This window comes from Neolamprologus brichardi, chromosome 5 (genome assembly GCF_056152115.1).
Source record: "Neolamprologus brichardi isolate AB-2024 chromosome 5, ASM5615211v1, whole genome shotgun sequence".
Lineage (NCBI taxonomy): Eukaryota > Metazoa > Chordata > Actinopteri > Cichliformes > Cichlidae > Neolamprologus > Neolamprologus brichardi.
The window spans coordinates 18,898,250-18,923,493 of record NC_142108.1 but is presented as its reverse complement, the minus strand read 5'-3'; the positions used below and the strand labels follow the sequence as shown (position 1 = coordinate 18,923,493).

The window sequence follows — 25,244 nt, the reverse complement described above, 5'->3', positions numbered from 1 at the left end:
AGTGAAACTCTCTTTCTGCTCATACAATATTCAGCCAATTGTACAGCTTTTTTTTGTTTTTAATTCTAGGTATTCTCATAAATTTTGATGTAAAGATGTATCATCCTTTAAAACTTCCTTGATGTGAAGTAGAGTTTGAAAAATGATAAAACTCTGATGGGCAATGAGCATACCCTAACCTTCACATTTAGACCACATTAAACCAATGGCCTCTTTACACTGACAGTTCTGCTTTGGGAGTGTAAAGAAGTGTCTGTGTCTGCAAGTTGCTCTCATCTACATTTCTTTTATCATAGCTTATGCACCGCTCATAAAATTAATCCTCACAGTATAAAACACCAGGTCAGGTCAACTTCATGGACATCAGTGCATCCAGGTATGAAGCATAAACCAATCTGAATGCAGTTCACCTGCTTTGGTGCAAAACAAAAGTGATGACAGTAGTGTGACATGGTGGTGCAGTGTGTAGCAGAAGGTTTCTTGTTTGAACCCCAGCTGGAGATTTGTGGAGTTTGCATGTCCTTGCTGAGAGTGTGTGGGTTTCCTCCAGGTGCTCCTGCTTTCGACCCCCAAAAACGCATGTTAGGTCGTGGTGGTGATCGAAATGAGCCTGGCAGTGTATAGAATAAAACACTGTACGAACATGTGGCTAAAATGTTGCTGTGAGTGTTCATTGAGACTACAGATATATATAAATGCAGGTGTGTTACTGATGCACTAGTTAGGCAACAGCAAGACAACAGAATGGCTTTACAGGTGGCGCCGGGAGATCTTTGCTCTCCATGGTCTGATTGAGACTTCTGCACATAAAATGACGATAGTTCAGCTCTCATGATGCACTGAGTGTTTCTTCCTGTTAAAGGGGAGTTTTTGTCTTCCCATTGTTACCATTTGGTCAAATGGGCTTACTGATGTTGTCAATTGGCGCTATATAATTGAAACTGACTTGAACTTGTATCACTTGGGACACAAGTGATACAAGTTGCTCAAATTATGTGGCAAGTAAAACAAATGTCTTCAGATTATTTATTGTAAATAAAAAGAACTCATCTCCTACGGGCTTTAAGATTTCAGAAAAAGCTCAAACAGCACATTATTCCACAGTGAAGTTACCATATTTTATTTCTTTAAGTGCCATTCATGCATATTGGGGAAGGGGGTGGGGGTGGGCGGTGGTATCGACAATTCTAATAACACTTGAGTTATTTTACAGCACTAAACGAATACAAAGAGTAGCTGTGTCACCTCATCGGACAACAAAAGTAATAAACCGTGCAATAAACAAAAACAAAGACAAATATAGGAGAGAAAAAAATTACAAGAAATGACAGAGACAAAATCAAAAAAAAACGGAAAAATAAAAACACAAACCAAATATATATTATCAACACTGAAACACTGAATGTAGAACCATAGTACAAGTAAAAGGTAGTGTCACACAAAAAGCCAACGCATTTTTTTTTATCACATATATACAATATAGATATATACATACTGTCACCCTCTGATTGGACAATAACAAAATACTCTATTCTTCTCCCTTCCTCATTCATGGATAAGACCCACCCTCTGCCTTGATACCCCACCCCCAAGAGGGGGGAAAAAAACAAAAAGGGAAGGGGGGGATGATTGAAGACATATATGTACAAGCACAACAACACCAGCACTGAATAAAACAGGCCCCAATCAGCAGTAGATGTTGGCAGTTCTCTCCCATTTTGTAACAAGACTTTTTTTCCCCATTATCTTTCCCCCCCAATAATAATAATAATAATAATAATAATAATAATAATCTCTCTGGCAGGTACATGTCCAGCGGTATTTAAAAACTTAAATCATCATCTTGGGAAAAAAAAAATAGAACTTAAACTCCCACAAGCGAACACACTCACTCAGACATAATGTAAAACTGATTGTGATCCAGTCATTGTCAACACCGTTTTCTTTTCCCTTTCATCCGCTCGATCAAATCTTCTGCTTTTCCTGTTGGATGATGTGCTTTTATAGTACTATACGTGTTCACCGTCTTCGCCTGGAAGAAACGAAACACTCCATTTTCACTCCAACCAACTGGATGTTCTCCATTTCAGGTCCTTAAGATCATCAAAGAACAAACACGATTCTCCTTTTTGTTTTTATTTTGTTGCTGCTGTCTTCGGTTGCAGTCCTTTGGCCCACACTCACCCAAAAGAGTCATGAACTGGTTAACTCAGGTGGCTTAAGTGTCCTGTCTGAGTCTTAATTTTGAAAATTCCCGGCAGTTGAATAAAGTGATCCTCCACAATCAGCAGACATTTGATAAACAAAGGGAGAAAAGGAACATGGCAAGAATGATGCAAAAGTATACAGGTGTGTGACTGGCAGGGGAAAAAAACAAAACAAAACAAAATAATAGCTGAAATTTAAAAAAAAAAAAAACCCAACAATTTAAAATAAAAATTAATGGCAGTATTATTAGTTCAAAGAAAAGAACTCAAGTTCTTCTGCACAGTGCAGCTCTGGTCAGTTTAATAGAAGGTCTACAGTATAAAACCAGGCTGGTAATAGATCCAAAAAACTAAACAAAAACACACCTACGTATTCAGAAGCATGGCTTTCCACCATCCAATTTGGGGGAAAAAAAGGAAAAAAAAAAAAGAGAGACTTGAAAGTGCCTTTTTACACAATAAGAAAAAACATTTCGCAATATCATAAAATCATAAAAAAGAATCCATGATTGTCTTCCAAGTATAAAATCAAAACTATGCCTACTACTGCAGTCTTTCTTGCTAAACTGTCTTGAAGAAATCGTTTGAAATTCTGGGATAGTTTGACATCTCTTCCACTTTCTAGCTGGGTTTGATGAGAATATTACGGGTCCATATGGTAAATATGATGCCAGAGTGCAGAATTTATACGGTGGCCCTGAGAGGTCAAACACACTGCAACTTAAGAAACCCGGCACAAAAAAAAATCTTGAAATCTCAAAACACAGCGCAAACGCTTTTAGGGAGAAAATAATGTGAAGGATCAGCTGCAGAAGTGACAGAAACCAAAACAGGCCGAATGCACCGAGACATGTTTAAAAGCGGAGGATTCATCAGTGTTGTGAGGGAGAAAAGGATGCAGCTAATGTGTCACGTGACTCATTATAGGATTCTCTTCCAAAGGCCTTTTGTGTCAGAAGGCCTTCCTCCTTGAGTCTGGTTCAGCTGGAGGTTACTTCCTGTTAAAAGGGAGTTTTGCCTTCCCAATGTTCCCGAGTCATTGCACATAGAAGGGGTTGTATGATTGTTGGGGTCTTAATCTATATTATTGTAGGGTCTTTACCTTACAATATAAAGCACCTTAAGGCGACTGTTGTTGTGTGGCACATTATATATATAAAACTGATGTGAATTCAATTAATATTCTAGATACACGTTTACTCTTAGCCTTCTACTGTCAGCTTGTCACTGCTGCAGCTGTTCCATCACATTACTATGTCCCAAAAACACTTCCACTGCGTTTTGTGAGTTGTTGTTTTTTTTTTTGTAATCTTTTGTGGCATTTTTCTATTATAGTTGTGTTTTGTGTGCTTTAGCAGCGTTTTTCTATTTGCTGGCATTTCTAAAATTGCAGTGCCTTTGACCACAGCAAACTACGAAAAAAAAAAAAAATAGTGCAACAAATCGTTCATTAGCAATGAATGATGTCGCAAAACCCAGAAGGAGACAGAAAGTTGTGAAACGTTTCTAAAAAAGGTGTTGGACAAGAAGTAACAAAATTTCTTTTGGTGCAAAACAACTGTAATAATTATCTGAACTCCATAAACTGGGAATATGTACAAAAATGCAAAGATATTGTGTTAACTACCAGCATTTCTTTGTCTCGGTAGCTTCATATTTACCATATTTAATTAAGGTTGGCATCAATTTCAACCTCCCAAAATATAGTGTCATAGATGTAGAGAAGACAAAAATAATCCTGTTCATTGTTTCTAGATGTCAGGAAGACTAAAAGTGAAATGATGGATAGGTGAATGAATGACTGAACTAATAAGAATGATTACTCAATCCACACGGTTCCTTGCAGCTTCAATCAGATGAGTAAACAAAAAGTGTGCAAAGGACTTGGAAAAAAAAACCAAACCAAAAAAAACATAGTGTCTCTAAAGTTCAGCGCCTGTCTGATTAAGGAGCCACTTGTTACAGGACACAGTGGACAGGTTTCCAGAACCACCGATTTCCCTGTTCTGTGCTTCAGAAACCCTTTCCCAAGAAAAAGTCTAAGTCAAATCTAGTCTTTAAGCACTGTGTGCATCTGCTTTGTGCTCATAGATAGCATAGAGATGATTGCAGTAATCAATCATAGCCCTAAAATTACAATAAAACCCAAACATACAGACACACACACACACACACACACACACACTCTATAACCAGCACACATATATACTGTACGTCCTGTATGAGTCACATTTCTCATTCGGTTATGATTGTATAGTAGCAAAATCTCTATTAAAAAAACCTGTGGGCAGTTTAAAGAAAAAAATGAATACCATCCCAAAAAATTTAAACATCAGAAGTGACAATGAAGAAGGAAAAAAAAAAAAGAAAATGCCATGTCTGCTCTGCTGATCAGATTTGTTTCTCTTTGAGAAGGCAGTGTTACGTTTCAATTGTTTGTTTTTCAAAATACAATTTACTTTAATAACCCGTTTCAAGTCAGCAAGAATTGAAACCGTTACCATCCTAATGGCATTTGGATAGTAACGGTTTACTTGTTACTACAGCAAAACATTTAATCTATGGTTTGGACTAATTCTTTAATTTAGGAAATATGCTTATTTCCAGAATTAGACTCTTATGTGTGTGCAGTAAATATGAGCCCACTTCCAGCAGCTTAAGATTAAGGTGCCAGTTACACAAGCTTACAGACCAGTTAACAACCCCATAGAAACCACTGGTCACTATGGAAAAATGTGCATTCCACAACCAGTTGGTGAGTAATTTCTCGAGGTTGTTGGCTGTCGCCTGGTGAAACCAGTTGCAAAGAGGGTGCTCCGCCAAAAACCACCAAAAAGCATTGCTGTGGTTGTTATCAGATTGCCGTGGTCGCCCGTAGTTTGCATGGAAGACGCCAACAAACAAGTTGAGAGCCTTTGCGGTATCTGTGAACACTCAAAAATTGTGCCTTACAGGCCCAACAAACATATTTCAAAAGACTTTTACTATGAAAGCAAAAGGTCTTCATTTCTGGTTTCCATCGCACACTTAGTGAGTACTTGGCATCTTCCGTGCAAACAGCAGGCGATCACGGCTGGTAATAAAAGCAATCACAATCAGGTTTTCTGCACAGCACAGCATTCATATTTGTGGCTGATTTCCCCTAGCAAAAATGTATTTTTCCTTAGTGACTGGTGGTTACCAGGGAGTTTCTGACCGGTCTTTAGGCCTGTGCGACTGCTGCCCAGCTCTCTCCAAAAGAAAAAAACTGATCTGCCAGTCGCTCATTATCAGGTCATAACTCTCGATCACAACCTGCTAAGAGAGAAAAAACTCACACTCAATCCGAGCAAATAGCAAAAATTTCAAGGTAATAAAGTGACGATGATAGCGCGACCGATTTAGTACCTTTGAAACTGGACTAATATTTTCCTTGTATTCCCTTACATTAAGGTAACAATGCACTCAATTAACTCTCAGGAAGAAAATTAACAATTAAATTCTCCACAGTAGAAGTGTTTCGGTTAAAGACTTCAGCTTATGTCTTGTTTACAAAATACAACTAATGGACATTTCAGTCCCCCCCCCCCATGTTTTTTTTTGTTTTTTTTTAACTGAACAGGACGCTTTAAAGTTCACACATCTTAAACATTACTGTATGCAGCTCCTTGTTGTTTGACCAACATGCAAATATTGTTACCGTTAATGTTCAGTAATAAGTTGGCCTGAAAGCTGCTTTAAGCCTAAAACTTGTTTAATGAGAATGGAAGAGCCAAATATGAACACACATGATGCAAATGGAGAGCTTAAATCAACTCTGGGCTGAATGAATTTTAAAATGACTAATATCTGACTTCTCTCTGCTATCATCTTCCACTCATTCATTCATCTTGAAGTGCTTGGGACAGAGAAATAAAGAAAGACAGTTGCTGTACTCCCATAACTCGTCTAATGCAGTGAGACTGATCACATTGGCTGGCTTTAAAAAACAAAACAAACAAACAAAAACATTAAAAAAAGAAAATAAATCACGACACTTTCTGTGATCTCCCTCTTGTTTTCTATTGTGGTTTGTTTAACATCAAGCCTGGTTACACATTTTAAACCCTGTGTTTGTTTGTTTTTTGTAAACCTATCTTTAACCACTGATTCAGCCACAGCGGGACAACTTTCTCCGAAAAGTGACCAACAAACACCATGACATCACTCACAGCGACGGCTTGTGTTTCATTTAAAAAAAAAAAAGAAAAGGAGAAGAAGAAAATAACAATTTAAAAAGAAAAAATAAAGAGAGAAACTCATCCAAGAGACAGCTGAGGCCAAGGTCAACACGAGAAGAATTACAAGCTGAACACGCCGCTCAAATCACATAACGGTTACGGAGCAGGAGGCTGGAGGAGGGGAGGAGGGAGGGGGGAGGGGGCTCGGACTTTGGAAGGCCGCTCGCTAGGGACGGGGAGAGGGCTGGCTGAGGAGCACGTGGTTCAGACGTGAATGTGTTCAACTTGCTTCTACACAAGTTTGTAAGCAATCACTTTAAAATGTCCGACTAAATATGATTGTCTTCAAAGTAACATTTTCTAGTTATGTTTTGCTTTTATTTTTTTGTTTTTGTTTTTGTTTTAAACTGTCAGGACTCTGAAGTCTGAATTCTGCGTCTCTCCACCAAAGCTTCTCAAATGTTCTTCTGCAGTCCACCCACATTGGCCTCCTCCACCTGCGGCCTTTTCAGCTCAGCCTGGCTTCCATCTCCTCCCTTCGCTCCTGTGTATTTGCGAGAAGCAGTTTTAGCAGCTAGACAATGGAGTCCCAATCAAAATCATCCTGGATATCGTCAGCTTGCATGCGATGCATCTGGAAGTTTCTGGCAGGTATCATGTGCTGCTGGTTCATCTGTGCATGGTGTCCTGGAGAGCAAGAGCAGAGGAAGCGTTCGTTTGTGCTTAAAAAACAAAAAAGAAACAAACAAAACCCAAAACATTTAAACTGAGTTAAGAAAACTGTTATGAAGAATAATTTCATCCATGCTTCTGCTGTGTCTATATGTCACCTGTCATAGTGGGTCCTGCACTGCTCATGGGAGGCATGTGGGGATATGCTGGAGGAACCATCATGGACATACTTTGTCTGGAGTCCATGTACAGGTTTCCTGCTGAGAAAAATGAAAACTTTATTTAAAAAGATCTTTTAAACCCGATGGAAAACACCTTTGCTGACAAATAACCTTTGTTTTATCTTCTTATCTGTTCAGGCCACTAAAATTAGTCATATAAAATAAGGAGAGAATGAACACTGAGTGGACACAGGCACCAAAATGTGCATGTTTGCCACTCTGGACCTATTATTTTGAAAATCCTCAGTAGCCACTTTCAAAATGTTCCAGTTTGGCCACCATTTCCATTTTAGGAAACAGTGGTTTTACCACAAAATTTAAATTGTGGGTAAATCTCAGGAACTTTGACAATAAATAATTAAAATTTACAACTTAAAACTTTATCAGAGCTTCTTTGTTTCAAGTAAAACTACATTTTAAACTACACAGCATTGTGCAGGTAGATTGAGGAATTACTGTTTTACTCCTCTGATAGCACTATGAAGAACACAAATCAAGCTTACACACAAGTTCAATAAGGAAGATCTGTATTCACTCATCTGCCTGATTTTCCTGAGTGTTTCCTACTCTATTCTTTAGGTCACTTCCTCCTTCCCAATACTCCAATCATTTTCTTTTCTGCGCTCCTTGAACCAATCAGTTGGTTCAAAATTCATTCAGTTTTTTTTATAGAGTGCCTAAAGGCACTTTATATTGTAAGGTAAAGTCCATACAATAAAAGACCAAAAGCCCAAACAATTGAATGACCCCCTTTGAGCAAGCACTTGACGATAGTGGGAAGAAAGAACTCCCATTTAACAGGAAGAAACAGGGAAAGACAGCCATCTGCTGCCATCCACCAGTTAAATCTCAGTGTTCGTCTGTCATTCTTCCTTTCAGACTCTTTCATGATACCCGCCTCAACCTGGTCATTCAAAGCCCCATCCAAGCCTCCCATCCCAGTTTCTATCCATGCTGGGACTCAGTTCTGCTCATCGGAGTCTAATCGCCAAATAGCTTATTAATCAAAATGTATATATCTCAATAAATCATCTTCAATTCTTCCAGACAATCTCTCCTTGTTGAACTAGGTCTAGACATTTAGGATTGATCCAGTGCCAATTTATTCCATGCATGAAGACTTCTTCACCCCTGGCTAACCTCGCTCATCCTGGCACAGTGTCTTTTTTTAACAGGCTAACACGGGGAAACGTAAGCATTTATCATTAGACCAGCAGCCACTTTAAAATCACCAATTAAACTGACAAGCGTGTCCTCTGACAGGTTCAAACACAGAACCTTCTTACTGTGAGACATCTGATGCACCACTGTGCTGCCAAGCTGCTTGCTATTATTATTGCTATTATTATTGCTATTATTATGATCGTTATTATTATAACTCATGCAACTAAATGTAACTACACTATAAAGTTCATAAGGTTGGGTAGTGTTTGCACTCTCCTAGTTTAGTGCCAGTGTTGGTACTTTTATCCATTTGCGAATTATTTCCTTTTAAGGTCAAGTTATATTTATTATTGGTGTAGAAACCAGTGCAAATCTATATTTGTCCTTAAAGACAGGCAAACTGTTTGTGAGATTGACTTGGAAGGAGGAAAAATCTTCCAGATAAACAATTGTTAATGTGCAACGGCAAAAAGACCTCCTTATGAAAGCTGATGTTTAAGCAATTAAGCATTCATATACTGTATAATGAAATACAAACTAAACTAATCAAGAAAAGGGTCAAAATATAATTGGATGAATCTTTCATTACACAGATTACTGATTTCCAAACAAAGGAAACATACAGATTACTCTTTTTGAGTCGATAGTCATTTGAGACCCACAAATATGCACATTTACACACCAACAATGATCTCTGATTAGGGCTGAAAGGTTAAGAATCAGCTGTTTAACCTGTGTTGAGGTGCTGGCTGGGTTTGTTGGTGTGCATGGAGCCATGGCAAACGGGAGGCTGCACTGTCCCCTGTGGCTGGATCACGCCAGTGCGGGCAAAAAACTGGTTGATGGATGAGCAGAGGTCTGCGATTTGGGTGGGTTCCAGAGACCAGTTGTTCAACTCTGCTTGTCTCATGCTCTCTCTCAGTCCTTGGGAAAATAAAACATACATTTTAGCACATGAGAAGGAGGTGGTGCTGGACTTAACTGACTTAAAATAAAATTTTGTGACAATGAAATGTGTGAAACCGCTCCAGTTGACTTTCCACAGAATATAAATTTTAGTAAATGACAAACTAATTTACAAACAAGTAGCAAAAACTTTGCTGCAATATATATTCATTATGTCAGTAACCTTCAGTGGGTGATATTTAAAAACATCCTACCTTGCAATCCTAGACTGTAATTGGATAAACTGACCTGCTGAGCTTGGTGTTTTGGTAATTAAACTTGAAGGCAGTGTTATTTAATTGAAGAGCTCAGTTTAATTAAACTGGTAATCAACTCCACAGAGTCAACATTTGAGCACTCAATCAAAAGCTGGGGCATTACTGTACTGTCAGCTTCTAGCTTTAAATCTTCTGACTGCATACATGTTAGACAGGAGGTAAATCTGACAGCAAAAGCTTTTTATAAATTCTTCACTTATCAAATTTAATAACTGCAAATGGATTGAGATCTACTTGTAGTGACCAAACCGCACCTTGGAAAGGTGAAAGGTCGACATCAGCCCAGTTATAGCTGCTAGCAATACGACAGCTTTCTTTCAGTGCATCCAGATTTGGGTACCAGTCAGACAGTAAACCTGCAACACACACAGCATACTATGTGTAACATTACAAGGTAAGAGATCAAAGTCATGTGATTTTGGTTCCAATGCCAAGTTCACGCCAGGGACAAATACAGTTTCAGTCATAATTGTAGAAGCACTTGCTCTGGCAGAACGTGTCTGCCTCCCCTTCTGGTTCAAATGGAGTTTCCCCCTCACCGAGTAGGGCCAGTTGCAACCCATTTAATATGGGCCCATGTGGTATGAGGACTGAAATCTCTGTCTGTACATGACACATTTTAGTGCTCATCTGTTGTAGTTTTATCCATTTAAGAGGAATTTAAACCTCAAATGTGAGGTAACAGTTACAACTGTACATTTTGGGGACTGAGCCGTTTTCACACATGAACTCTGGACAGTATCGGAAGAACGAGATTTGAGCAGCTGTCTGAGTACACATAAGGAGAGTCTCATTGGACAGGGTGTGGCCTGGGTAAAGGCTACAGTGAGGGAGCACACATGATGACCCTCTTGCTCAGGATTTTCAGGATAACTACTTGCTCCGGGCTCACAGCGATATTGTAATAGAGAGATAGCAGGTTAAAGACTATTTAATGTCTGGGGTGTAGGTTAAGCTCACAGGGCTGAGCATGTGACCCGTTTGCTAAAAGGTTAATGCAGAAGCCCAGGTTTGAATCTGCCCCGTAGCCATTTATTGCCTTTCTTCCAGTTTTCCTGTTTTCTCTCCACTACGCTCCAAAAATACATACAAAAAAGATCATTTAATGTCTGATCAGACTGCATTGGACATTTGCAGTCTTAAAAGGAGCTCTGTTGGGTAATGTCGAAAAAAGGTTGAAGGGTGCATTGTGTGAAAACAGCTTTTGTCTGGCAATGGCAAGCCATTATTTCCTGACAACAACAATAATGTCTGCACATAAAGGTCAGGTCATTTTAGTCACATTTTTGGTTTTGCTGGCAGTCTTTTTCCGAAAAATGAATAAGAAGTCAATGCCAAATATAAAACCCCTTTTTTGGGCTGTTAAACAGTTCAGTGCTGTGGTGTGGCCACTAGGAGGTGCCAGGTGACTGTACAGGCTGCAGAAATCAGCGGTTTCAGCACTGCTTTGTTCTCAACAGCACAGATAATAAATCAGGAGATGATTTAGTCTTCAGCATCTAAAACAATTTCTCAGTGCTTTATTACAAAAAAAGAAAAAAGAAAAAAAAGAGATAAGAAAAGATAAGAAATCCAATTCAGCTGTGAGCACGCCATCTTTGCTTTACATGTGGTTTGCGTGATGGACAGGATGAAGAGTGAACAACACGAGGCGACGCTGGGTTTACAGACAAGTGACAGACAGAGGGCCTTACCTGTGTTGCAGGCCATTTGTTGCTGGGTAGGATGGGGCTGGTGGGAGAGGCTCTGGTGCTGCTGTCCATGTTGAGAAGGGTGCTGGCTGTGCTGTGTGTGTTGAGAGGGGTGTGGCGTGTGTTGCTGCGGGTGCTGGCTGTGGGACTGGTGCTGCGATGGATGCTGCCCGTGCTGGGAGTGCGCAGCATGCTGAGGATGCTGGGAGTGCTGTTGGTGCTGTGGGTGCTGACTGTGTTGGCTGTGCTGGGCGTGTTGGCTGTGTTGGTTGTGAGGGCCCCCGTGCTGCGAGAGGTGCTGCGCATGGGGCGAGCCGTGGCCAGGGTGGGCTTGGGCAGGATGGGACAGGGGAACCTGACCACTGTTGGTGGAGTGGCTGTTAGGGTGGTTGTTAGACTGGTTGTTTGAGAGGCTGTTCTGAGAGCTAATGGTGCCACTGGGGGAGTGCTGATAGGAGCAGGAGGTGTGGGTCTGCTGGGAGGAATCTGCCGGTATGCCCATCAGACCTGAAAAATAAAACATCAATAAAGTAAAGAATTATTAACACAATTAATTTTTAATTGTATTTACAATAAAACAAAGACAATCAGTGCAGGAACAAGGAAAATTATGAAAAATTATTCAACAATTAACTCAATATAATTTGACTTTTTACTTAGGTACTTGTTTCAGCTTCTTACTTTTGAGGATGTGTTGCTTTTATATGTTTCTCATCACCACGTTTAGATTTTGCACCATTTTCTGTTACAGCAAAAAGCAATTTGTAGACATTACCCTGGCCCCTGGGAATCACTAAATCTAAAAATAATGGAAAATTAATTTATAATGAAACTATATTTAGCCGTAGCTCCAGCTGCTACTAATTTTCCAAACAAATGCACTCGCATGGTTGCAGGATCGAATGCATTTAAGGCACTTAAGCAGAAATACAAATAAGAGTCGGGAGCCATCACATGTTTAAACATCTACTTCAGGTCATCAGTCTTAGCATCTGACAGTAATGGGACAGGGGCCTCCTGTATTTAAGTAGTGAGACAGGCCAGCTGCCATTTTATTGTGTCAGGGAATGACTCAGCACCAGTTTTGATTCTAAGGTTCGCTGTCTTGAGTTGCCGTCGACACTCTTCTCCAGCTACGCCGTCTTTGACAGATTCATCGTGCCGCTGCGCAGACATGACTGGAGCGTGAGCATCTGCACACCCAACTGCAATCATCTGAGTGCCGGGGAGTGGTCGTAAGAGGCACTGTCCTTCACAGCTTTGGCACAGTAAACCTATTTCACTGGAGTGCTTTTAGAGCTGACTCCAGCCCTGCACCTCCACAATCGGCACGTAACACTCACTGCAGGGGTGACAAAGGTGCATCTCTTATCGGCACAGAAAGCCCATTGTCCAACGAGGGAAATACAGAAAGCAATTAACGCGGCACCAGAATAATAATGCGAGCTCATTACCTATTATCAAAGCCAGTGAATTAGCTCACTGTCTACAGCGGCAGAGTGTGAAATCCTCTAGCTCGATTATTTACGCTTTTTAATTGCTAGAGCTTGTCTGACTAAGAGATTTCACTTTTATGCACATAAAAAAAGGTTACAACTTTCAACTAATGAAACATAGATGATAGATTAAAGGAGAGGAACTCTTTGAAAACATTAGCATGAAATGCATTTGATTTGTGAAAGTAGGTTATACACAGAAAGCTCAGTCGACTTTGCTCATAACTCGCTTGTCAAGTGCTCCATGTTTATCAGTCAATCAGATTACAAGCAAAACTGCTTTTTGTTCTGCAGGGACTCACAGCCCTTTGGAAAGCTGTGCTCTATCCAACACCGTGTATTATATGATACAAATTCCCCATCATTATGACAAATGAACCTCAAATCCAACAGATTTACTGAGGCCTTAAGCTGCCTGCAACCTCTTCCACTCATCTGATGAAACATACCCTACGTGAAAAACTTGACATGTGACAAGATGCAGACAGCATTTATCTAACGTGAAGAAATGTGTGGAGAATTAAGCCTGCGTCGGTTAATGAAATACACAGACTCTCAGACTCTGCTTTTGTATATTAAATGAGGTGGTTTTTACATTTTCTCTGGCAGAAGATCGTGAAAATACTCAGTATAGATTTCCACTATAGGCTCGTCAGCCTGTTTGAAAACCTGCTCAATTCTTTGTAAACCTCATTAGTGCCTAAAGACTCTCTATAGCCCCAGCTGTTAAGAACAAACCCGCATTAGGAAAATCGTTCTGAGAATCATCCTGTTCCTTGATGATTGAAGCTTAGGCCCTCTATTAGGTTTCCACTTGATGCTCCCGTGAGCCCACTTACCTTGTTGGCTGAAGGACTGCTCAAAAACAGACTTGTAAAGGCTGCGGAAGGAGGCACTGAGATCTTCAAATTCTGAGAACAAGAGCTGCTTGTCCCTGTCTGGCATGTTATACTGGGACTGGGGAGGCTGCTGGAGGCTCATAGACTGGGACACAGGCTCTGGGTGACTGGTCACCTGGACAAATGAAGAGAGTAACGACAGCAAAGAGTTACAAAAGTGACCAACACTTTGTTTGATGTTTCACTGGTTAAGGTATAAGCTACAGGGATTACTGTAGAGGAGCACCTGTACTTTTCAAAGATACCCACACCATGCTCACCTTATCAAGGAACCGCATCAAATATAAAGCAGTTCTCAAACACAAGCATGGTTTAATTGTTCTGAGGAGTGACGGCTACAATGTCTATTTCCACCTGAAAGGGTGTCAGTCATGTTACATATAAAGAACAATTACGCGAAGCACAACAATCTAGGTCAGTGCTTACCGCCTTGGCTCACACAACATTAAGAGAGCAACTCGAATGGACACAAAGCCAATACTCAGGTGGCTAAGCAAAATGTATTTAAAACAAAATCAATAGCAATACCTTGTACAAATAAGCAGCCATTTTATCCATGTATTTGTGTGGGCAGTCAATGTTATGCACTGCCCCTGGGTGTGAGACGGCAAGCAGCGTCCCCTCCAGCTAAGAATTTATCTATGAGATTCACCACAGCAAGTGCAGCAACACAAAACCATGGTTATTTCACAAAGTAGGACCTGACCTGTTACCACTGTGGGCTAGCACTACAAGAGAGTTCACGTCCAATTTTTGATCATAACATCTTCCTCTTCCAATATGTGGGCACGCTGCTGAAGCGCATGGCTCACAGACTGGCAAGGCTAAGAGTGAAGAGGTGATAATAAAGCCGGAGTGTTTACTGCGAGCTGCTGCTTTGGCTGTGTGTGAGAGTGAGAGAGAGACAGAGAAGAGAGAGCGAGCACATCCATCAGGCTGAGCCGATCGATGCCCAGCGCCTGGAGCACGGAGCGCTCTAGGATGCAGGAGGACCACACCAAAGAGGGGGCATCTCTGGTGGGAGGACATCAGAGGAAGCACTTCTCTTTGTCTGGGTTCCAGGAGCGTGCACATTTTTCTCTGTTTCCCTTAACCCCCTTCCTGATGTTGTACTCCAGCTCATGTCCACCCTGAACCTCGGTCTATTACCGTCTACGGCTGGCTCCTCTGAAGAAAGACTCCAGGGACTTTCTGAGCAGATAAAATATGGGATACAGTACACTTTCTAAGCCTGGCAGTGTTTCATTTTCATTCATTTAGCGACTGTGGCTCTCCTACGGCTTGGAAAAATATGAACACAGTGACAATTTATCATTTGGCTGTAAGTGCTTAGTGCTCAAAAAACAACAATTACACCAAATTTATATAAATATCCTGTTACAAATATTCAGTACGAGCCAGAAACAAACAAAAAAAAAAAAAATCCCACTGTTCTACACTATTGACTCTTTGCAGAACAGCAGGAACAACCTGCCCTGGCACCTTTATTGTTTTTTCTTTGTTCCCATGAACGATGCAGATTAATTGCTGCAAATAAACCCGAGGTCTTTATGGCTCCGCTTAGGTCAACCTCAATAAGACGCGGCCCACGTCAAATCTGTATCAAGCCTGACTGGCTCAGGGAGCGGGTAGCAACCCATTCTTTTGTTGCAGGTGTTTGGTGATCATGTGGTGCTGCATGAACACCACAGAAGAAAAATGCATTTCCTGAGACTGTACAGTGCAGGGAATAAAACTGTTGCTGTATTTTTCCAAAGCTCTTTTTTTTTTTTTTTTTTTTTTTTTTTTTTTTTAAATACACTGCTGCAGGTGAGGGTGTTTCCTCTTGTTTTATGGCTATTTGAATCAACCAACCCAGGTCTCATTAACTTTTGATGTTTTATGTTTTTTGTTGGGGTTTTTTAGGAGGTGAGGTAGAGCTTGTCTATCTTTAGTGCCCTTCTAAATTAGTCAATGTGAAAGTTAAACTTTGCAATCAAGAGATTGAGAGTGCTGAATCCATAAAAATGACTACAATTCTCTCAACAACATTCATCCTAGTTCTTACCGGTGTATAGCTGTGCACACTGCCCACGCTGTTGAGATTGACGGAGGCCAGACTCTGATCAGACAGGCTGTTGTTAAGGCTGCTTCTTGGACTATCACTCCCTTCCTGGTCTGTGTTGTACAACGCCACCTGAAATGCATACACATGTGCATTAGCCTTGATGTCTTAAAAAAAAGAAAAGAAAAAAACCCCCAACCACACAAATAAATGCACTCTTACTATCAGCATTCCTTGAAGAAAATTGGTGTGAAAGGTAATGTTGGTGTGCAGTTTAATGATATTAGAAGTGGGAATGTGAAGCCAGGAGATGTGTGTGTGCTGCATGCAACAGCATGTCATAATTGCAGAATAGTTTTTCGCTTTACTGCGTGCATGTGTGTGTGTGTGTGTGTGTGTGAGTGAGAGAGAGAGAGAGAGAGAGAGAGAGAGAGAGAGAGAGAGAGAGAGAGAGAGAGAGAGAGAGAGAGAGAGAGAGAGAGAGAGAGAGAGAGAGAGAGAGAGAGAGAGAGAGAGAGAGAGAGAGAGAGAGACAGGGTGCTGCTCAACACCCTCCGCAGTCACTAAGGGGTTCCATCTGAATGTGTTAAGGGGTCTGGAGACAGCTGAGACATTCCCATCACTAAAGGTCATGCTACTGGCGATGTCAGCCACATCTGCTCACCAAGCGCAAATCCGTTTGGGACAGCTAACAAAGGATTTCAGTGCAGCCGAGACACTGACCTTTCAATATAGGAGCGAAACTAGCCGAGGCACTTCAGGACGACAATCTTAATTATTGTCTAACAAGGTTTAGTCCTCCCGCCATTCCCCAAATAAAGTGTGCCGTCAGACAATTAAGACAGTAGTAAGAAGAATAATCCAGATAATGAATATAATGACACCCACAGAGACGATCCCATGTGCTGAGTTTTGTTTGGTGAGAAAAGAATGGCAGTAATGCGCTGGTGGTGTTGCAGTGGAAGAAGGCATGGCATTCTTAGATTTGTGTGTGCCTGTCCATGTGTGAGTGCAGCATGGTGGCTTCTGCTCATCACTGCTGCTCAACAGAGTGGGCTCTGTGCTGAGCACAATGAAACAGCAGTTGTAGTAGCCTTCAGGCAGGCAGATTGGCCCGGCTTGTCCAGCACCCTGCCTCTCAGTAGCAGCAGCAATGGACTGAAGCCTCTTGTCTTTCTGTTGAGCCACAGCGTGGCACCACAGCGGCCCCAAGGAGGTGAGGAAATTCAGGCAGCCCTGACCAGTCTTCTCTTCTCTGACTGATTGGCTGGCTGGCTGACTAATATGTTGGTGCGAATCCAGAGCACAGAGCAAGAGCTTCAGATCATATTAAGCCTTTAATATGGAGCTTGGCTTCTGCACTGATAGAATGAGATAGAAATAGTGCAATTTAAAAAAAAAAAACCAACACAACTCAACAGCGCAAATGCTGAATCCAGAGAACACTGTTTGAGGAAGAGGGGTGATACAGAGGAAGAGGACAACAGGGGGGTGGTAAAAGAAGCTCATTAGGCAACTCTAGCCTTCTTCCACTCAGTGTGGGCCTGGCTCCAGCGTTCATTAGCGCAAAAGGGAACTCAATGAGCAGCTAAGACTGAAGGCTTAAGCACATCTACAAACTCAGCCCTACAATGCTAATCAAAAACAGCGTGCCACAGATATATAAATGTTATGTGTAATGAAGTCATAAAACAAGCTTTGAGCCTTAAGTCTCTCACCACAATCTATTTTTACACCATTCAACCATAAAGTGTGATGATTTCAAAAACCTCACTGCTCTGTGGTTTACCCAGAACCCCCATCCCCACCCAACACCAAGTCCTCTGAGTGAAGACGCCTACTCAAACACGCACCGTCGCAGGCTAACACCCAGTCGCGTCTCACCCACATACATAGAAGCATGTAACATATAATAGACATACATTGCTACAGCAACGGACGTGCACAAAGGTAGAACAACACACATAAACACACAGAGGCCGAGGCAAGCGTGTTCATACAGGCAGGAGCAGCTCCACAGTAAAAACTGTGTACGGCTAGCAGGCAAGCGAGTCAGAGTTCTATTCTTAGCAGTGAATTAAGTAAAAAGCCAGAGGTGTCTTTTACATGGGGGCCTAATCTGGTGCATGAGACATGGATTATGAAATCAAAGCCCAGGTGTCTCCAACAATGCCAGCCAATGTTCGGCACAATCCTCGCATGCATGATCGCACAGACACAAGGTGACAGTGGAAGAGACACAAAAAGGGTATGAGATGCATGAAGGAGATGAGAGGAGAAGAACAACTATTCATTAGCAAGCATATTTCCAACAATCTGTCCCTGCCCCCTCTCGATCATCCACACATTAGTGTCAAAGTTTTGTCACTTTAATGCCAGTCTTTAGGATAATCTCAGAACACAATCTTTGGTGGGGGGCAAAGAAAAGTCTGAGTCTGCGTGAGAAAGACACCAAAGTGAGAGAGGGAGAGGGAGTACAATCGTGTGAGGAATGCTAGACAGAAGATTCTTGCTGGTTCAGTAGTCGTCCTGCCAGCTTCTCCCATTGGTCTATGCGAGAAGGCGGGAATATGAGGGAGAGAGACTAGAATAGAAAGAGAGAGAGAGGAGAAAAAAAAACAGAGAGGGAATTCCTGTGGCTTGGCATGCTGCACCGAAAGAGGCGTGGCCTGTTGTGTGTTTACAGTGTAAGACAGTGAGAAACAAGCTCTCTCTGAGGACATCAGACCTCAGATCTGTTGCTATTCCACTTTGTCTTCTGCTCGCTTTACTGCCATAACACTTTTTGTCACAATCAAATGAACAAAAGAAGACAAAACTGGCTTGAAATTGCTCAGCTGATGGGTTATTTTTGGGTGTCATTTTTATGCATGTCGGTTATTACTCGTCTAAGTTATTTGGCTGGAGGTATTCAATGGCAGGGATCCAGACTTAACTGTCAGCTCTTAACATTAGGGCCTTATTATGCAGCGGCTGGTGGTGGAGATCGGTGGAAAGTGCTTGTCTGTAGTACTCAAACAGGAAAAGGGTCATCTGTCTCCACACTTTGGCCAATGAATCTGTCTGCTACAGAAACAGCCCCTAGGTAGTTGTCACCGACATGCTCCACAAAACAAGCAGAAACACTTTGTAACATAAATGTGCATGCATAAAAATTATAACACACGCAGAAATATGCTCAGACTTTTGCCTTTAACTTGAAACGTAAGAGCCTCTGTCATACAAGCACTAACTCATCTTTTCTGTGAACACCCCTGTTCATGTTAAACCATATTTTTTTGTAATGCTTGCAGGAAATGAATAAGCGACTCTTGTAGGCTTTTTAAAAGTACTCTTGAGAGCTGCCCCCACTGGGCTCAGAGGATGAGAGCTTAAGGTTAAAAAGCCTATTTAAATTTCAGAGTGAGCAGCACACTCAGAGCTAACAGCTAGCAGTCCCTGTAGCTTTGCTCTATGATGTACAAGTGTTTCCATGTTTTCACAGATGCTTAAAAAAAAGAAAAGAAAAGAAAAGCCATGGAGAGCAGACAGAGCCAGCAGCCGGGGTGGTCACCTGTAGAGTGGTCACTCGGTGAGAAAACAACTTTTCGGTTGTCAACCTGCACTACAGGTGTGAATACAGAAACCCCAAACAGCATGTGGAGTATTCTGTTTCCAAATGTGCACAAGACTGTGTGCAGTCTATCAGGTTGCAAAGGCAAGCACCAGTGTGAGCATCATATTTCCGCACTAAAGATAACAAGAGCCTGCTGCCTGTTGTTGTAGAGGAAAAAGGTACAGCAGGGCACATAGTTGTGTATTTTGGTGTGGGTTGTGATGAAGAGAAGCTTTAGGCACATGAGCATATGCTCGTGTGAAAGAGTGTGTGTGCGCGCCTGCATCTCCCCTTCACAAAAGTGCTCCTGTCTCTGTGGGGAATAGTGCTGTAGGTGGTTGGAGAAGTGGGTGGGGTCAGGGTGCAGCCGTGTAGCCAGGTGTGTGTTGGAGCTGGAGGCTGGATTGCTGGCTGTAGTACCTTGTTAGTCACAGTGTTGATTGCCAGCGTTGGAGAGGCACTTCCAGAGATCATACACTCCATCCCCAAAGACTCTGACTCTAGGCTGTACGGCGTGGAAGCCTGTGGGGGTTGGGGGCAGGGAGTGGAGGCAGAACAAAAAAGAAGTCAACGTAATCCAATTATTAAACACACGAGATCCCACTACTGCAGGAGCAACCTGTATTAAAGCTGGTAACAAATTTCATGCTGCTATCACATTCATATCCATCTGCAAGATCTGAAAACAAAAAACAAACAGAGCTGCTTCTATGATACATCAGAGACACAACTTGATTTAGGACTTAAAAAAAAATAAAACTAAAAAGAAAATAGGAGTGAAACCCCAAACCCCGCCGTCACCTCCCACCCAAACACATACCATATTGATGCACACGTGCAACCCCTTGTCTTGCAGTATAGGTACACTGTTGTGACAGATAACTCTGCTGTGGCTGTCTCCCAAAACTGCTTACTGTAAGAGGAATGGCTGCAAATTCATGCTAAACATAAATGAGATTTCACAAACTCTCAATTATACTGTGTGAGACCCTTCAAGGAAGCCTTTGTAGACAGGCAGGGTCTGAGGGGGGAGGGGGGGGGGGGGGCAGTTTACGTGTCCTACAGAAAACAGAGTCCTCTTCACTTGGTGCGTGCTTTTGTGTCACACTCAAAAAACAAAGGTACTAAAAACACTAAAAACAAGGCACGCTTTGTGTACCTAAGATCACACACCTGCAATACCACAGTTTGTTGAATGAATCTGATAGTATTTGGATGCCGTGAGGCAACTACATAAACAGCATTTTAAGCTTAATGGAGTCTATGTGCTTGTGTATGTGTCTGGTAGAGACAATAGTGTGTGTGTGTGTGTGTGTGTGTGTGTGTGTGTGTGTGTGTGTGTGTGCATATGAGTCTCCCTTGCCAGCTTGGGGAATTTCTCTTCATCGTAGCCTCTGGTCAGCCACATTGTGGAGAAGGAAGAGACGAGAGCCCCCTGTGTTGGGATGCCCAAGGGCCAGGTCAATCTGAGCAGCTCAGTAAAAACCTGTACAGCCGTACGTTAACGGGCGGATGAAGCTCATGCATAATTAAAGACAAAAGCTCCCGCTCAGAATAGCCGCTGCACACAGTTCTGCATTAATTGATGTTTGTTAAAAAAAGTGAGTGCAAAATGTAATGTATGTAATGGTTGCCTGAGGCATAGTTTATTAATAAGGAGCCCACTTCATGACAGGCTAGCGAAGCAGCATGAAGAGGTAGTTACATAAAGTCTGGATATGAACTCCTACTGAGTCTGTGTGTGTGTGTGTGTGTGTGTGTGTGTGTGTGTGTGTGTGTGTGTGTGTGTGTGTGTGTGTGTGTGTGTGTGTGTACGTCTGCAAGTGCTAGAGAAAGAGTGAAGGGAAAGTGGGAGAGAAAGAAGGGCAAAAGGAAAACAACACTGAGGCAGATGCAAGGTAAAGACACAAAAAAAATATACTGAACCACACAGATATTAACGCTTTAACAAGAATGAAGGAGGAGAAGGGTGTATATGTGTGTGTGTATCTATATAAATAAATGCATATTCTTGCAGAGAATGTTAAGTTTCTCCTATCAGACTCACCCGCTCTCCAGACCGCGGCCTCTTCTTTGGCCGTGTAGGCAAAGCATCCTCTTTTGGGTTGGTATCGATGGCCCAGTAAGAGCCCTGCAGACAGAAGAAAAGCCCGTGAGCTGGTAAAACAGACTGCTTTCTCACATGATACCCCAGAAATTCCCATGCATTCATTGCTGAATGGTTACAGAGCATGCAACTTTGATGGTTTGAGTATGGCTTGGGATGTCATTCCCATCTTTACAACTCACCTCTTAAATGTCAAATATTCATTAAAGTCAGGAAAAAAGTCAGATTAAAAATGGGAAAAAAGGAAAACAAACAAATGAAAGAAAAAAGCAAATCAGGATTAAGACATTTCCACTCTGATATCACAAACATTTTTGGCACTGAAATATACCAGCATATTCAGAACTCTTGGGCCTCATACGCTCTGTTAAAATCTGTCCTATCAGCCCGAGCCTTTATTTGAGTTGATAGCTATGTGTTAAGAGTTTGAGTGGTGTGTGGGTGGGCTTTGTTAGCAAGAAAGCCTTGGCTTTTCCTCCTCTGAGGCTGCTCCTCAATGAGAGGCTGGTGAGGGCAGCTGTTGGTGGTAAAATGCTAAGCCTTTCCTGAAGCTGTACTTCCTCAGCCTCAGGTAGTGAAGTCAGAGCGCTGCTGCCAAGGATGAAGGATCCTGCCTCAGCCCGGGAATGGAGGCAGCGCTAGCCCTGCCGTGTTGCTTTCTTCTAAGGTCTACAAAAGGCTAATCGAGGAGAGAACAGTTGGGGCTGGCTCTGGGGCTGCAGCTCGTAATTCCACAACCAGGATGCATTATTTATCTTTGCATTCGCCCCATTTAATTTATTTTTCAATGGTGTGCCTCCTCGAAGCCAACAGCAACGCTGCTTGCAGTTGTTAAAAATGAGATTTTTACCCTAAGGCCCCGCGAGTTCTGAATTTGTTTTTAATATTTCATATGACCCCCGATAAAATCTCAATTGTCAAGAGAAAGTGAGATCAGGACCTTTAAAATTACTTCCTTAGCAGAGAGAATAATTGATATTTCTATAAGAAATTCTCTAAACAACAGGAGAGGCCATGGAACAACTGTATTTCAAGTATCTATACAATAATGCAGCATACAAAATAGCCTGCTCTTGTTAAATTGAGCAAATCTGCCATTTTTGCATAAATCGCTGCTGCGATTGTTAAAATAAAAATCCAGGCTTGGTCTATATTCATCAGGGGTTAAAATTATAACTCTTCATATGAGTGTGAGGCTTTGGGGTCAATTAGTATTTTCCTGGGGGGGATTCACAGCACAATCAGCACAAGATACAGGCTGCTTTAAAAAAACAAAAAAACAAAAAAACAAAACCCTTGTTATATGCAAAGATGAGAGAGTCTCTAAATGTAACTGCTCTCTTTCTGAGAGCTGAAATGGGCAGGTACAGATGTTTCAAAATTAAGTGTCACACAAAGAAAGCCAAGCTCTGTGGTGATTCTCTTAATTAGGGGGGGAACAACACTTTAAGTTAACCCTCATGGGAGGGGAGTTTTTGCATTTTCCAACACCCACCCCCAGAGACTTGGCAGCAAAAAAGAAAAAAGCATATAAAGAGTCATTAAATTATTCACAAATATACAGCACAAAAAAAGAAAGAAAGAAAGAAAGAAAAAGAAAAAATGTAGCAATGCCAAGTGAAGTGTATCCTTGGAGTCTGGGGCAACAACAGAGGAAAGCCACACTATTTCTGCAGCAATAAAACAAAGGCAGCTGTAAAGATTTTTTTCAAGATCCTGATAACACAGGTACACTACCTGTTCTCTTCCCCTCAATGACGCAGCTTATTTTCATACATCACCATAAATTATGTCACCTGCTTCCCCTTTCATATATAAATACAGGAAAGACAAACAAAGAAAGTACAGCGGCGATCCTTGCAACTCCAGGCCGAGACACAAGACCAATTAAAAGGAAGACTACTAACAGCAGCCTTCACAGGCTACATTTCTACCTCTGAGGTAGACACAGTGTGTGTGTGTGTATGTGCGTGCGCATGTGTGCGCACATGTACAACAACAACAACTGTCATCTCTTACACCATCTCAGAGACAGACACAGAGCGACATGACTCTCCTATCTCATCCAACCAGCAGTTCTCATATTCCTGCCACATTACAATATTGATGCAACATATCAAGAGCGGCTAGCGCCCCTTTGAAGTTGTCTTCGGGGGGGAAGGGAGTGAGGAAAATTCCAAATTAAACATTAAGGATGCGAGCATGTTGGCCATGCATTTGGAATGGGATCCATACAGCAATAGATTATTTTGTATTTAGTGGAGCAGCTCCCAGGAGTGTCAATATCAGAGGATTACAGCAAAACATGAAATTAGCATTCAGTCCCCATCCTCTACACAGCTAGGCGTAGCTCTTCATGCGTGTGCGTGTGTGTGTGTGTGTGTGTGTGTGTGTGTGTGTGTAATTATTTGTGTGGTTCTTTAAGCATATGTACCGCATGCTCTGACATTTCCAGGATGATCTAGGTTATACCACATATGGCTACACCTATGCTCACCATCACATACATTTTGGCCTAAAAGCTCGCTATTCATGAACAACAAAGTTTATCAGCAATTACTTCATATCAGGTTGATGTTGCGAGAGATCGATTGTGAAGAGAAGGAGGTTGAAAGTGCGGGTGGTCCTTTTATGAATAAAATGTCAGATTAACCTGGAATAAATCTTGCAGAAAACAAAAGTGAAAGGCAGAGGCCTGATTTAGTTCTTGTTTTTTCCTCTCAGTAGGTTCAGCTTCACTTGGATTAAATACTTGATGGATGGCAGATTCTGGGAATGACCTAACTTGTACCCTGTTATGGCCCCATCTCTACCAGTCTGGCTTCTTCTCCTCACCCACATCTGTTGTCTGTGCCAGCACACAAAAAAAGAAGAAGTAGGAAAAAAAAGAAAAGAAAAAACTAGCCTCCCCTTATATTTGAAATGCAGTTATGTGGGGGTGGGAGGTTCATAATAGATTACGAGCATTCCATGCATTTCCAGACTGTCAAGAGTCCTGGCAGGAATTCAAAGTTAATATTTTTCTGCCAGAGATAGCACGATACACAACAGAAAAATGCTGTAATAGTGAGTTCTGCGAACTTAGGGTACTTGCTTAAATTTTTAAATATAGCATTTATTTGGCTTGCAATTACATGCAACCATAGGTGTCTGCAATTACCAGTTGATGTTTTTAAGTCTCACCTTTCCTGGGTCATCTTTGGAGCGAGGCACTTTGAGAAAACACTTGTTCAATGACAGATTGTGCCGTATTGAGTTCTGTGGGGGGAAGCAGAGAGAGAGAAAAAATGTGAGGTGAATTAATATATCAAAAATAAAGAAATAAAAAATAGAAATAGAAATCAGATCACATTAACAAGTCTGAAATATCTAAATGTGAGCAATATCACTTGTAGCGGCAAAAAGCAACTTGTTGTTATGAACCATTTAGGTTTAGTCACCGCTCCTGCTGCTGTTTCAAAGCCATCAGATCTGGCTCACAACCATGTCTGGATTCATGTGCAGGAGATCAAATTTATGTACAATACCACCAGGACATACTATCTTTCATCACTGTCCAACAAACTGCATTATGGTTGCACAACATATCAAATTCCACCGGCGCCAAAAATAGGAGCCAGAAGGAATCCCACACTGGGATGGTTGCTGATAGCGGTGCCTGATATTAATTAATGCTTCAGCGGGCTCCTGTGGGGGCAGGAAATAAATTATGTAGATCATTCTGAA

At 41.7% G+C, this 25,244-nt stretch overlaps 1 protein-coding gene across 3 annotated transcripts in view; it reads right to left on the bottom strand.

Moving 5' to 3' along the window:
- Positions 1-966: 966 nt before the first annotated feature.
- foxj3 (forkhead box J3) overlaps positions 967-25,244 on the bottom strand; it is an 89,047-nt gene continuing 64,769 nt past the window's right edge. For 2 of the 3 annotated variants that reach the window (XM_035904404.2, XM_035904401.2), the window contains 10 exons: positions 24,702-24,776; positions 21,459-21,542; positions 19,832-19,933; positions 15,820-15,948; positions 13,713-13,887; positions 11,381-11,884; positions 9,941-10,042; positions 9,196-9,387; positions 7,237-7,338; positions 967-7,093 (listed from right to left, as the gene is read on the bottom strand). In XM_035904404.2, the coding sequence (XP_035760297.1) occupies positions 6,981-7,093; positions 7,237-7,338; positions 9,196-9,387; positions 9,941-10,042; positions 11,381-11,884; positions 13,713-13,887; positions 15,820-15,948; positions 19,832-19,933; positions 21,459-21,542; positions 24,702-24,776 (1,578 nt within the window). In that variant the 3' untranslated portion in view covers positions 967-6,980. The remainder of the gene's footprint in view (positions 7,094-7,236; positions 7,339-9,195; positions 9,388-9,940; positions 10,043-11,380; positions 11,885-13,712; positions 13,888-15,819; positions 15,949-19,831; positions 19,934-21,458; positions 21,543-24,701; positions 24,777-25,244) is intronic. The other variant, XM_006783208.3, reaches the window with a different exon arrangement.